Source organism: Cervus canadensis, chromosome 26 (genome assembly GCF_019320065.1).
Source record: "Cervus canadensis isolate Bull #8, Minnesota chromosome 26, ASM1932006v1, whole genome shotgun sequence".
NCBI classification, from domain to species: Eukaryota; Metazoa; Chordata; class Mammalia; order Artiodactyla; family Cervidae; genus Cervus; species Cervus canadensis.
Genome location: NC_057411.1, coordinates 33,936,248 through 33,951,267, shown reverse-complemented (window position 1 = coordinate 33,951,267; position 15,020 = coordinate 33,936,248). Strand labels below are relative to the sequence as shown.

The 15,020-nt window shown below is 44.2% G+C and overlaps 1 protein-coding gene across 1 annotated transcript in view; it reads left to right on the top strand.

The window, feature by feature from the left end:
* Positions 1–15,020, top strand: part of SCD5 (stearoyl-CoA desaturase 5) — a 173,613-nt gene that overhangs the window by 127,203 nt on the left and 31,390 nt on the right. The window contains exon 3 of the mRNA XM_043447797.1: positions 1,774–1,979. Within this exon, the coding sequence (XP_043303732.1) occupies positions 1,774–1,979 (206 nt within the window). The remainder of the gene's footprint in view (positions 1–1,773; positions 1,980–15,020) is intronic.

Below are 15,020 nucleotides of genomic sequence, written 5' to 3'. Positions count from 1 at the left end.
GCACTGGGTGAGCCAGACACACACACAAACATACACAAAACTCCATAAATACTTTTCTGATTAAAAGAACTGTTAAAACTTTGAGAATAAAGCAATTCTCTCTTATCATCATTAGGAAGAAGCCAATATCTGTGAAATGACAGATTCCTAATGAAAGCATGACTCAGTACTGAATAATACAGTATAAAACATTATTATCTCTTTTTAAAGGGCTTATACACTATATACATTTGTTTTTATTTTCAGATTACAGTTGACCCCTGAATAACTCGGAGGTTAATCCACCTATAATTTTTCTTTGAATTTTCCTATCTGTGGTTCCTTTACATCCTCAGAGTCACCCAACCTCAAACCATGAAGTGCTATAGCATTTCCTATTGAAAGATATCTGTGTAGAAGTGGACCTGTGCAGTTCAAACCCATGTTGTTCAAGGGTCAGCTGCGATTTTCCTATCAAAAATGCTACTTCCCGACTTAATTTGCCATTCTCAACGTTTTGAAAGCATTATCAAATAAGAGCAAAACAGAGTATAAACTGAAAAAAATCTATAGATCTCTCTGGCCCATGGCTATAGCTAAGGTTTCATTAACAGTTTGAACTGAAATACTTCCTCGGATAGCTCACCGAGGACCTCCAGACCCTGACACTGTCTCCCGTCATGAGGTCAACAGCTGATCGCCCATGTGTGCCCAAGCCACGCCTCCATCTGTGGGTTTGGCAGAACCTGCTGGACTCCGACGTGTCTGCTTCTTTGGGCACCAGAATCTCTTATGGGATTCCAGTGAGTGCCGCCTGCCTCTCCACCTGGGATGCTGCCAAGCAGACCAGATTCCTCAAAGAGCCAAGTCCCCTCCCTTCCTGTCTGTGACACACTATTAGAGCAGTCCTCAGACAATATTATTTGTGCTTTGGCATTTTGCAGAGATTTGGTGAAGTAGCTGTTTGGGTTTTTCTTTACTGACTTTCTATTCTCTGGTGTGTTGGACAGGAAGCCCATTGAAGAGAAGGAGGACGGACAGAGAGAGTCAGGCCAACAGCTAACCCCCTTCTATACTCAGGGTTGCCCCTCTCCTTGAGGATGAATGTCTCTTTTCTGGACATGAATGATCTCCCAGTGGGCTTCAGTAGTCCCCACCAGAACTTGCTTCTGACTTCCTTACTAGTTCACTCAACAAGCCGGAACCTCCTACAGTGGGCACACCCTAATTCCCTGGTGGCTCAGTCAGTAAAGAATCGACCTGCAATGCAGGAGACCTGGGTTCAATCCCTGGATGGGGAAGATCCCCTGGAGGAGGGCATGGCAACCCACTCCAGTATTCTTGCCTGGGGAATCCCATAGACAGAGAAGTCTGGCAGGCTGCTGTCCGTAAGGTCTCACAGAGTTAAATATGACTGAAGTGACTTAGCACACACACAAGGACAAGCTAAGATGCCTACTAAGTGAGAATCCCCTGCACAGAGGAGTCTGTGCTGCAGTCCATAGGGTTACATAGAGTTGAACATGACTGAAACGACTTAGCACACACGCAAGGACAAGCTAAGATGCCTACTAAGTGAGGATGTATTTTTGTTTGGATGAAAACCATCCCAGACCAACCCCCGGGGACTGAACTTGAGGTTGAGAGACTGTGAGTTGAGGATGGGCGCAAGTCTGCCAGTGGTGAGGATGGAAGTGGGGGTGGGAGTAGGCAGCGGGGTGGGGGAAATTGGGGAACTTTCAGGAAACGCCGGGGTGCTTGATCCCTTCACTCAGGTCTGCATTCTCCCTGCAGAACGACATCTTTGAGTGGTCGAGGGACCACCGAGTTCATCACAAGTACTCGGAGACGGACGCTGACCCGCACAATGCCCGCCGGGGCTTCTTCTTCTCCCACATCGGCTGGCTGTTTGTCCGCAAGCATCGGGACGTCATTGAGAAGGGGAGGAAGCTTGACGTCACCGACTTGCTGGCTGACCCTGTGGTCCGGTTCCAGAGAAAGTAAGTGAGCATTCACCATCGATATCCCTGAGGGACAGGACCCAGAGACAGAGCCCAGTGGGGTGTAATAATATCCCCAGGCAGTTCCCCTGCAGATTGGATCTTCTTGTTAGGGTCACTCTCTGTGGATTCATTCCCTTTTGATCATGATGTTTTTCCCCTGCTCACACATTTGTTTTGAATTTGACCTTGATTTTGAAATGGAGTTCCTGTAAGCTCACTTGTCATTTCTTTCCGACCCATCTGCGTGGCTGATTTCATGGAATGTCTCTGTTGTTTTCCTCACTTGCTCGTCCGAGCTTCCCTGGGCTGGCGAGGAGGGCAGAGAGGATTTGCTTTATTTTAGTGACATACTGGACTCCAGTGGGACTGGCCTCCCTCTCCGTCCCCTGCTCTATTCTCCCGGAATCCTCTCCTAGTGAAGTCTCCCCTCCCCCACTCCTGGAACTGTTAACGCCAGAAGGTTTCTGTGCAGAGAAAACATGACCGGGTAACAAAGAGCCTCAAAATGCTTGTGTGCATGCATGGTGTCAGCTGAGCGGTTTCAGCCCGTCAGCATTTACAGGGTGAATCTTCTTTCAACAACCCCCCCAGTGACAGCCTGCCTGTCACTGTGCTGCAAGTGGGGAGCATCCAAGGTTCACATTTCCACTAGGAAGCCGGCTTGGGCTGCATCCCTGTTGCTCTAGATCTGCAGAGTTGGCCGCAATGTGTTAGTCTTAGTCGCTCAGTCATGTCTCACTCTTTGCGACCCTGTGGACTGTAGCCCACCAGGCACTTCTGTCCATGGGATACTCCAGGCAAGAATACTGGAGTGGGTTGCCATTGCCCTCTCCAGGGGATCTATCCGACCCAGAGATCAAACCCAGGCCTCCAGCATTGCAGGCAGATTCTTTACCATCTGAGCCACCAGGGAAACTCATGTTGGTTTAGATCAGCAGAATTGGCCACAATGAGAGCACTTATAAATAGGTTCCTTGCCCCCCAAACAATGGATTTATGTGCAAAGAGAGATGACTTGAGTATGGCATTCTAGTGAGGGTCTTGAGATGGTATGGTGGACAAGTGGTCCCTGGAGACCATCTCCACTGACAGGCAGGAATCATTTGAAGCATTCTCTCAAACAGAATCTCCTGATAATGGAAATGGAGTCTGTACCTTTGATGCAAAGTTCCTTGCATGAGAGGAAGTATGGCTTAGAAATGTGCCCCTTTGATCCTTAGCCTCAATTCTCACGTCGAAGATGGTGGTGAGAAAAGGGAGGGTGGAAGAGACAGATTGCACAGACCTGCACTTGAGCACCTCCACATCCTTGCAAAAGAGTTGACTGCTCTCAGGGCTCATCTGTGGCTGTAGGATGGGGGTAACAGTAGTACCTGTCTCTTACAGTTTTTGTGAGGACATAATGAAAACAAAAAGGATGGGAAATGCCTGGCACACAATGATAGATTCATGATGACTCATGTCCTAGGCAGGAGCTACTCCAGTCCATCCTCTTCTTCCACGGCCTTAGTTCCCCAACCAGGGATCAAACCCGTGTTCCCTGCATTGGAAGGCTAATTCTTAATCACAGGACCGCCAGGGAAGTCCGCTAACCTCTGCTTCTGTTGGCTTCACCTCTGGGTCTTCTTTGTCTCCTCCAGACAGTTCTTTCAGGTGGACGCAACCAGTATCAATAGCCAAAAGTTTTATAGCAGAAAATAATAAGATGCTTTCAATTAAATGACTTCTTGATTCTGATTTTTTAACCTGAGAGTAAAATAGGAAAACCTGCAGAATTCAGAGAAGTAGAAAGAAAATCACCTACAGTTCTAACACATAAACACAACCACAGTTTAGATTCTATAATATCTTCTACATTTATGCTTACATTTGACATATTTTTACATGGTGAAAGTCATACTGCTTATGTTATTTTATGTCTTGCCTTTTAACTTCAGATTACGTTGTAGACACCATTATCAAAGGCTGCACGGGTTCACTGTTTGAGTGTCAGAGTTTATTTAACCATCACTCCACGACAGGAAATGTATGTCGTTTCTAATTTTGTGATATAAATGATGTTGCTATACAATTAGTAATGCTTTGGGACAATCAGACCTGAGAGTAATTTGAAGAGCTCAGATGAGAAGGCAGAGGATCTTCTATTTTATTCATGAGAAGTGAGCCGAGTATAATAGTGTGGTTTCTCTGACCATAAAAATGGAAAATTTTTTTCAAGTTTTCTCTTTTAAACAATGTGATAATCTGATTCATTAGGTGTATACTCATGGTACATATGTCCAAAGACTATCTCTAAAGGCAGGCAGAAGAACAAAGACTATTTCAGCATATTTCCTGAATAGATGTCTGAGAACATCTTTCATCACCAGTTCAGTGACTGAAGAACTGTAGTATCAGAAACCATTCATTCACAGTATCATTTCATGTATCATTGAGCTCCTGCTGGAAGTCAGAGCTGAGGATATAGTCTGAAAGATTGGTCTCAGTTTCCCCAGAATTTGCAGACTAACAGGGAACCCACAAACTAACTTACAGATAATTATACTCTAGAAGGAGGAGAATGATATATAATAGAGTAGAGTAAGGAACCATGGGAACACAGAGAGGGGTCTCCTAGCCCACCCTGCAGGCTAGAAGGAAGTAACTCCCAAGCCAAGACCTGAAGGATGAGAAGTTAGATAAGGATGGGGGCAAGAATATTTATTATGTCTGTCACTTCATAGAAGTCTATAGAGCCCTTGAGTTTTAGAGCCTTTTACAAATCAGTTAACCCCTGCCTTCCATTTTTCCTATGAGAAAACGAATAAACAAAATGTAAATAGAAAGTTGGGAATAGAAGTACTGTCAGTCTGTTTGCACTACTATAACAAAAAATACTGACGACCAGGTGGCTTACACAACAGACATTTATTTCTCACAGTTTTGGAGGCTGGGAAGCCCAAGATCAAGGCACCAGAAGATTTGGTGTCCGGTGAGAGCCTGCTTCCTGGTTCCTAGATAGTTGTTGTCTTGTGTCCTCATAGGGCAGAAGGGACAAGAGAGCTCTCTGGGGTCTCTCTCATAAGAGCCCTAATTCTGTCCATGAGGGCTTCACTTTTATGACTTATTCACCTCCCGAAGCCCGTCATTGCCTTGAGGATTTGATTTCAACATATGAAGTTCGTTGTTCAGTCGTATCCAACTCTTTGTGACCCCATGGATTGCAGCCCGCCAGGCTCCTCTGTCCATGGGATTCTCCAGGCAAGAGTACTGGAGTGGGTTGCCATGCCCTCCTCCAGAGCATCTTCCTGACCCAGAGGTTGAACCTGCATCTCCCGCAGCACCTGCATTGCAAGCAGGCTTTTTACCACTGAGCCGCTAGGGAAGCCCTAAGACCCGATGCAGCCCCATAAATAAATAAATGATAATAATAAAAGAATCACTGAACTACAGCAAGAGAGCTACATTCATGAGGCCAGCTTTACCAGTCCTGTCATTCAGGCCCCATAGAGGACATAGGTTCCTTAAGGAATGAGTCCTTGCTCATGGGGGTGGGAGCTGGAGCAGTGGGTCCCATCACGGGTGGCACGGCCATTTCGGGTCCCAGACCTTGCTGTTCTGTGCCAAGTGGGAGGGGCATCTTGAAAAACAGAAGAAGATGCTCACTCGTAGCCCAGTCTTGTGCCATGTCAGCAGCACTCCTTAGAGAGTCCCTCTCCTGGACAGAATTCCCATCCCCTCTGGGGTCCTCTGAGGGCAACAGTCCTTGTTCCAGTTTTAGTGGCCGGGATTTGCCACTGATTCCACTGCCTCCTGGAGAGCAATATTTGTGCAAAGTGACCTAGCTAAACACTTGGAGAGTTTTCTCAAACAGGCAAATGTGTAAATGACAGAGACGCAGGGTTTAGAGACTCCTCCTTCACTCAGAAGGTTTCCCAGGTGGCACAATAGTAAAGAATCCAGCTGTCGAGCAGGAGACTCGTATTCAATCTCTGGGTTGGAAAGATTCCCTGGAGGAGAAAATGGCAACCCACTCCTTATTCTTGCCTGGAGAATCCCATGGACAGAGGAGCCTGGTGGGCTACAGTCCATGGGGTCCCAAAGACTGAGATATGATTTTAGCAACTGAGCAGACACACACCTTCAATCAGAACATGAGCACTGATAATTTTTGTTTTATTTTATTTATTTTTTTGGCCACTGTGTGCAGCATGTGGGATCTTAGTTCCCCACCAGGGATTGAACCAATACCTCCTGCAGTGGAAGTGTGGACCACCAGGGAAGTCCCCTAGCACTAATATTACAGTTGATGGAGCCACTGTGCTTGATCATCCTAATGACAACCCATCAAAAGAAAAGCTTGCCTGAGAGCCAAGCATGCTCAGCTTTCCATTATACAGTCTAATAAAAGAGAGAAAATAGAGGCCTTAAGGGTAATAGGGCCTTATGTGACTCAGCTGGTAAAGAATCTGCCTGCAATGTGGGAGACCTGGGTTCCATCCCTGGGTTGGGAAAATCCCCTGGAGAAGGGAGAGGCTACCCACTCCAGTATTCTTACCTGGAGAATTCCATGCACTCTATAGTCCATGGGGTCACAAAGAGTCAGACACGACTGAGCAAATTTCACTTAAGGGTAATCGGAAAGTGGCACAGTTGTTTTAGTTCCAAACTTTTCCTCTAAGAGGTCATTCTACCAAGGTGATTACAAGCAGGTAGCTGGACAACTTCAGGTTTCGCTCTGTTGTCAAGTTGTGAACGCTGAAAGGGCAGGCATTAGGAGATGAGAGGGTGAGAAGCCCGTGGTATCACATTTAGATCATGGTGGTTCGGGTCCCTGCCTGGCTCCTGTGCCTTCAAGAGCTGTGTTTGTCCTCGCAGGGCAAGAAGATCACAGAGCACAAGGGTTTGCCACCTGGAACCTCCTTCCACTTCTAGACCTTGCCTCAGGGTCCTAGGATCCTGGAATTCCCTGCCCAAGTGTCTCTGAGCTCACTTTCAGAGTCTGCACCAGCCTCTTCTAGGCTCTGTCCTCCTGAAGGGAAGTGTGTGCGCCCTAGACCCAGAGTGGCCGAGGGACCGTGTTGGCCTGGGGAGGAACTTAGACGCTTGGGCCTGGATTTCCACACAAAGAAGACAGGCGTGGGAAGAGAAGGGGTTCAGCCACAGCTAAGGGCCCCCACCTCTTCTCTTGGCCTGGACCCTGAAAATGTTGGGGGTGAGCCTAGAAAAAGGGCTACTCATCAGGTTGACAGTGGGTCTATCAGGTGGGAATTGTGTTTGTCTTAAGATAGAAGTTCGTTTCTCTCACATATGGAAGAATTGTACAGGTCCAGGTTATGGCAGCCATACAGGGCCAGGAGAGGACTGGATTCTTTCATCTTTCTGCTCCGTCCTTAGCTGTGACTTCCCATGTTTCATTCTGTGGTCCAGGGTTACCACTGGAGTTCCACCCAAAGGAAGGTGGGGTGGGGATGGGATTGTGCTATGTTTACCCCTCAGTCATGTCTGACTCTCTGTGGCCCCATGCACTGTAGCCCATCAGGCTTCTCCATCCGTGGGATTATCCAGGCAAGAATACTGGAGTGGGCTGCCATTTCCTCCTCCAGGAGATCTTTCCAACCCAGGGATTGAACCAGTGTCTCTTGTAGTCTCCTGCATTGGCAGGAGGGTTCTTTATCATTGAGCCACCTGGGAAGCCCTTAGAAGAGATGAAAATGTGTAAATCTTGCCATTTCAGGAAGAAAGGCATTTGAATCTTTTTGAGGTTGATTTCACTTCAATTTGTCTCCTAATTTGTTATCATTTGTCTTTTTTTTTTTTTCCTTTTTAAAGGACAAGCACCAAATCTCTCAATGATACTGTCCTTCTTATGACTTTATTTTAGTCCTTTCTGTGTAAACCCTAAGTGTATTTCTCTGTTGCATGACTAAGACAGAGCAGTCAGACAACAAATCTACAATTGACTTATCTTCACTTCTCTATCCTTAAAACTTCATCTTCCACTTGGGGGATTCCCCAGGTGGGTGGGATGAGTCAGCTGGGAATTTACGATCAGCTTGGTTCCATCTCTGTTGACCAAATCCATTGCTCTTTGGTCCTGGCTCCATGCTGGGTCTTGGGGAGTCTCTCTCCACCCTGAGTTCTTTTGCCTTGCAGCCCTACTCTTAACTGTTGCTAGAGTGATACAACAATTCTTGTCTAGAATTTAGTGACTTTGAATGGCTGAGCACATTGGTTGGCTAATTGTATTTTGTGGAAAATTCTATAGAAATTACCCCCAAAGGAGAGATTCTAGATAATGAGACATTCAAACATCCAAACATGGATGAGATGCTGGGGACAGAGTCTTTCAAGCATAAACGCCCTCTGCACTCCCTTGCTCATCAGTCACTTGTGGTTTGAGCACTGCTTGTCTCTCTTGGGTCCTTGATGGTCTTGCAAGAGCTGAATCAAACTGTCCCCAGGGTGAGCATCACTCAGGCATGCTGTACGCAGAGCCCAGCTCTTGGGCATCGTCTCTGCCCACTCACACCTCGATAATGAAAGTCTTTGGACGTTCCCCTGTGGTTCAGTGGCTAAGACTTTGAACTCCCAATGCATGGGGGCCAGGTTTGATCCCTGGTCAGAGAACTAGATCCTGCATGCTGCAGCTAAGAGTCCACACACAACCAGAAGATCCCACATGCCTCAAGGAAGATTGAAGATCCTGAGTGCCACAGCTAAGACCTGGCACAGCCAAATAAAGAAATATTAAAAAATAATGGAAGCCATGAGGCACATGGGCTTCCCTCGTGGCTCAGATGGTAAAGAGTCTGCCTGCAATTCAGGAGAACCTGGGTTCAGTCCCTGTGTTGGGAAGATCCCCTGGAGAAGGAAATGGCAACCCACTCCAGTATTCTTGCCTGGAGAATCCCATGGACAGAGGAGCCTGTCGGGCTGCAGTTCATACGGTGGAAAAGAGTTGGACACGACTGAAGCGACTAATACACGTATGAGACACATGGCGTTTCTCAGGGCAGCCAGCCTCCTTTTCTTTTCTACATGTATCGCTTTTCATTCAACCATGAGTGAGCATTCGGTGCATACCAGGCTCTGCTGTAGATGCTGGCAATGGAACAGGAACAAGAGAACCAGATTCTGGACAGAACTTGCTCTTTCTGTCTAGAGCCTGATTTGGGTTTGGGAAAGTGAGAAAGGAAGCCTCGCCAGGCATCCGCCCATGGCCTGACTGGGGTCTCTCTCCATGGATGCCTTGGCTGCTCCTGGTTCCACCTCTCCTGTTACTCAGGCCTGTCCCCTGAAGCTGTTTCCAGTTCATGCCATCTTGTTGATGGGCCTCTTACCATCTTGGCTGTCTTTGTCTCTTTCCCTGCCAGGGGGCTTTGTTCCTTGGTGCCCTTCTCTGCACAGGGACATTTTTCCCTCTTCTGTCACACAGTGTTCTCACGTCTTTGTTGTTCCCCATGTCTTCCTCTCCCCCAGCCTCTTGAGAGAACAAAAGCCATTCAGCCTATTGCTCAGATGTTTTATTTTGATGGCATGAGGGTTTTGTCCTCTTATTTCCCCTCCTGGCTCCATCATCTTGCTCAGGTTTATTCTTTTCACATGTTCGTTGTCTATGTAAACGTTCCTTTTCCTTGAATCTTTTCTTCCACTTGAGTGCTCAGTCGTGTCTGACTCTTTGTGACCCCACAGACTGTAGCCTGCCAGGCTCCTCAGTCCATGGAATTTTCCAGGCAAGAATACTGGAGTGGGTGACCATTTCCTCCTCCAGGGAATCTTTCCAACTCAGGGATCAAACCCACATCTTTTGGGTTTCCTGCACTGGCAGGGAATTCTTTACCACTAGCGTCACCTGGGAAGCCCTGTGAGAGACAGCCTATCTCTGGATAACAGCTTGGGCCCTGGAAGCTTCTCTCCATCTCTGTCCTCACTTTAAAACTGTCACATCTTATCCTGGCTCTGTAAGACTTTTAAGAATGAAATAATTTATTTCTTAGAATTGTTTTCTCTACATCCAGCTGTCGTTGACAGGAGTTAAAATTCTGAAATTCTGAGGTACAAGGACTTGATAAAAATTAGTGGAAGAGGTATGAGCTGTATTCAGTCAGGTCTCTTTTGTTAAAAGTCAATAGGAAGAGGTGAAACATCCCAAGCTAAACTTCTGGCCTTTCCTTTTAAAAAAATTTTATTGGGGTATTGTTGCTTTCCAATATTGCTTTTGGCCTTTATAAAGAGACTCTGCGGTAGTCAAACATCTGGATGGTACTCTGGGATACAGGACAGATGATTCAATATTGAGGTGGCAGAACCAACAAAGTTTCCCTGTTTTAGTGGCTAAAAATTTGGACAGGGGAGAAACCGTATGGCACATAATTCAAGAATTCATTTTGACTTTTTAAAAATTTCCAAGTGAAAATGTCATTTGTTTGCTTCTGTAAGAGGTACTTTTCCTACTAGGACTTTGGGAGAACGTGCCTCTGTGTGTGTCTGTGTGTGTGTTTGAACACACACATCTACTGCATTAGTTTCACTTTTCTTTCCCCACACTGACCATCCATGTCTGTGTGTGAAATTCCCCTGCAAGATGAAGAGACAGTGTCTCGAATGTCATCTGAATATTCCAGTCATGAGCATGTTAGACATATTAATCAGTAGGTGTCAATGGATTTTGGAACTGCTGTTTGTAAAGTATTATCTTAGCTTCATTGCTGATGGCAACAAGGCATCTTCTTGCATCTTCGAGTCAGTTCAGTAGGCAACAATCAGTTCAGTTCAGTCGCTCAGTCGTGTCCGACTCTCTGCAACCCCATGAGTCGCAGCACGCCAGGCCTCTCTGTCCATCACCAGCTCCCGGAGTTTACTCAAACTCATGCCCATCGAGTCAGTGATGCCATCCAGCAATAATAGCTGCTGTTTATCCTGGTGGCTCAGATGGTGAAGATCTGCCTGCAATGCAGGAGACCCGGGTTCAATCCTTGGGTCTGGAAGATCCCCTGGAGAAGGAAATGGCTACCCACTCCAGTATTCTAGCCTGGAGAATTCCATGGACAGAGGGCTACAGCCCATGGGGTCGAAAAGAGTTGGACATGACTGAGCAACCAACACTTTCACTTTCACGAACTGCCCACTGTGTACTTACATTATATCTTTGTTATTGTTGTTCAGTCTATTTCTGATCCTTTCAATAATTCTGTCATGTAAATGATGTCCTTGAATTCTAAAGATTCGGGCTCCCCATGGCCTTGATTAACCACATCAAAAAAAGAGCACAGTAAAAATTCTTAAAAATAAAAAAATGTAAAGAAGAACAGCCCATATATCTGCACAAAATTATTCTTTCAAAATCACTGTGGATGGTGACTGCAGCCATGAAATTAAAAGATGCTTGCTCCTTGGAAGAAAAACTATGACAAACCTAGACTGTATTAAAATGCAGAGACATCACTTTTCTGATAAAGGTCCATCTAGTCAAATTTATGGTTTTTCCAGTAATTATGTACTGATGTGAGAGTTGGACCATAAGGAAAGCTGAGCACCAAAGAATTGATGCTTTTGAACTGTAGTGCTGGAGAAGGCTCTTGGGAGTCCCTTGGACTACAAGGAGATCAAGCCAGTCAATCCTAAAGGACATCAACCCTGAATATTCATTGGAAGGACTGATGCTGAAGCTAAAGCTCCAATACTTTGGTCCCCTGATGTGAAGAGTCAGCTCATTGGAAAAGACCCTGATGCTGGGAAGGAATGAAGGTAGGAGGAGAATGGGATGACAAAAGAAGAGATGGTTGGATGGCATCACCAACTCAATGGACATGAGTTTGAGCAAACTCCAGGAGGTGGTGAGGGACAGGGAAGCCTGGTATGCTGCAGTCCACAGGGTCACAAAGAGTCATACTTGACTTAGCAGCTGAACAACAAGTAAAATATTGATGTGCTCAGTTGTGTCCGACTCTGCAACCTCATGGATTATAGCCCACCAGGCTCCTCTGTCCATGGAATTTTCCAGGCAAGGATACTGGAGTGGGTTGCCATTTCCTCCTCCAGGGGATCACTCCAACCCAGTGATTGAACCCATGTCTCTTGTATCTCCTGCATTGGCAGGCAGATTCTTTTACCATTGCACCACTTGGGAAGCTATCAAGACTAAGAAGAAGTCTTAGTTAGTTTCCATGTAAATTTTGAATAATTACAGAGATGTCAAAGCAAAATTAGAATGACATTTGAAAGACTGACAAAATGAAAGACATTTTGGTGCAAGTAGATAATATTCTCACTAATATTTAGACATTATCAATTCCTGGCTCTCTTTCTAGACCATGTAGAGATTAGTCTTTTAATATTTTCTTGGAATAAACAGTCCTTCAACTCATGTATATGTCTCCAGTCCCAAAGTTTAAGCTTGCAGAAAGAACGTCCACAACCTTTCTAAGAGGCTTCTAGTTAATCCTTATTTATTATCTAGAAACTTAACTTTATTACTATTGGCTTATGCAGCAAAGAGACCCTTTTTTTCTTTTCTTTGCCTCTTCTTTCCCATATAGTAGGAGGAAAAAAAAGTGGGAAAAGTCTTTTATAACAGAAAATTTATTTCCTAGTTATTATTTCTTCTAACAGTTAACTTAGAAAATTTCTGTAACCTCTGAGCTCTTGAAATCTGCACATTATCTTTAAAATATATTTTTAGCACAAAATGTAATATAAATTCGATGCAAAAAATTCAGAAAGTGCAAATAAGCTTTGTAAAGAATAAAATAATATGTAGCCGTTCCACTTAGAAAAAATTAGTTGAAAATTTGGTGTACAACCTTCTAAAGATTTTTAAAGTGCATTATGCTGTTCTTTCTACAAAATATATCCATACTGTATATACTATTTAAAAGTGATTAAAATAAGAAAAATATATTTATATTTCCCTTAATTATATCCTTTCCAGCCTGTTTACTGTATGTATCCTAATTTCCATTTGATATCATCCTTCTGCCCAAAGAACTTTCTTTACTATTTCTTGTAGCACAGTTTTATTGGCAATAAATTCTCAACTTTTGTTTGTCTGGAGGTCTTTATTTTACTTCCATCTTTGAAAGGTATTTTTACTGGACATAAAACTCCGGATTAACACAATGTTAAAGCAGACTTTCAGAACAATAAGATGTCAATCTTGCCTTGTATAGCATCTGAGAAGTCTGCTGGAATTCTTAGCATTATTCCTGATCTAGTTCCCTGACCAGGATTGAATCCGGGCCCCTTGCACCGAGTCTTAGCCATTGGACCACCAGAGGTCCATAAGCAAGCTCCAGTGTTAGTCACTCAGTCGTGTGTGACTCTTTGCGATCCCATGGATTTTAGCCCTCCAGGCTCCTCTGTCCACTGAATTCTCCAGGCAAGAATTCTGGAGTGGACTGCCATTTCCGTTTCCAGGGGATCTTCCCGACCCAGGAATCAAATCCGTGTCTCCTGTATTGCAGGCAAATTCTTTACCTTCTGACCCAGGTCCACATGTAATGTTTTTTGCTGCCTTTAAGATTTTTTTTTTGTCTTTGGTTTTAAGCAGTTTGACTCTGATGTGTCTAGGTTTGGGTTTTTGGGGTTTTTTTTTTTGAGTAAGGGCAGAGCAGGAGAGTGCTATCCTGCTTGAGAGTCTTTGAGCTTCCTGGAACTGTGGCTGGTTGTCTTTCATTAATTTTTTTAAATATATTTTTTATTAACGTATATTTGAATCACAATACCGTTTATTATAGGATACTAAGTATAGTTTCCTGTGCTGTACAGTGGGACCTTGTCGTTTATCCATTCTACATATACCAGTTTGCATCTGCTAATCCCAAAGTCCCACTCCTACCCTCTTTCATCCCCCCAAGCCCTTGGCAACCACTAGTCTATTCTCTCTGTCCCCTGATTCTGTTTCTGTTTCATAGGTTTATTTGTGTCATATTTTAGATTCCACATGTAAGTGATACTGTCTGGTGTTGGTCTTTCTCTTTCTGACTTACTTCATTAGTGTGATAATCTCTAGTTGCATCCATGTTGCTGCAAATGGCATTATTTTTGTTCTTTCTTATGGCTGAATGTGAAATGTGTATATGTACCACATCTTCTTAATGCAGTCACCTGTTGATGGACATTTGTTCCCAGGTCTTGGCTGTAGTGAATAGTGCCACTATGACCATAGGGGTGCATGTATCTTTTTGAATTATTGTCCAGGTATGTGCCCAGCAATGGGATTCCTGAATCATATGATAATTCTACTTTTAGTCTTTTCTGAGGAACCTCCCTGCTGTTTTCCACAGTGGCTGTACCAATTTACATTTCCACCAACTGTGTAGGAGGGTTCCCTTTTTTCCACGCCCTTTCCAGTGTTTGTTGTGTGTAGACTTTTTAACGATGGCCGTTCTGACCAGCATGAGGTGGTAATCTCATTGTAGTTTTGATTTGCATTTCTCTAATAATTTAAGATGTTGAGCATCTTTTCATGTGCCTGTTGGCCATCTGTATTTCTTCTTTTGGGGAAACGTCTCTTTATGTCTTCTGCCCATTTTTCAATTGGGTTGTTTGTTTTTGTTGTTGGATTGTATGAGCTGTTCGTTTATTTTTTCATTAATTTTTGAAAATTTTTGGTCATCATATCTTCAGATTATTTTTGACCTTGTTTTCTATCTTCGTCTTTTTCTGGGACTCTAATTACACAGATGTCCTACTGTTTCATGTTCCACAACTCTTGGAAGTGCTGTCCTGTTTAATTCACTCCTTTTTATCTTTATATTTCAGTTTGAATAATTTCTATTGACATATCTTCAAGTTCATGAATTCTTTCCTCAGCTATGCCCTAACAATAAGCCCATCAAAGAAATTCATCTCTGATACTGTTGTTTATGTACAACATTTGCATTTGACACTTTTGTACTTTCTGTCTCTTTGCTGAAATTTCCCATCTGTTCATGCATATTGTCCATCTTTTCCACTAGATCCCTTTAACATGTTAATTATAGTTATCTTAAAGTCCCTACCTGATAGATGCAACATCTGGGTCATCCTTGAGTCTGGTTCTATTTATTACTTATC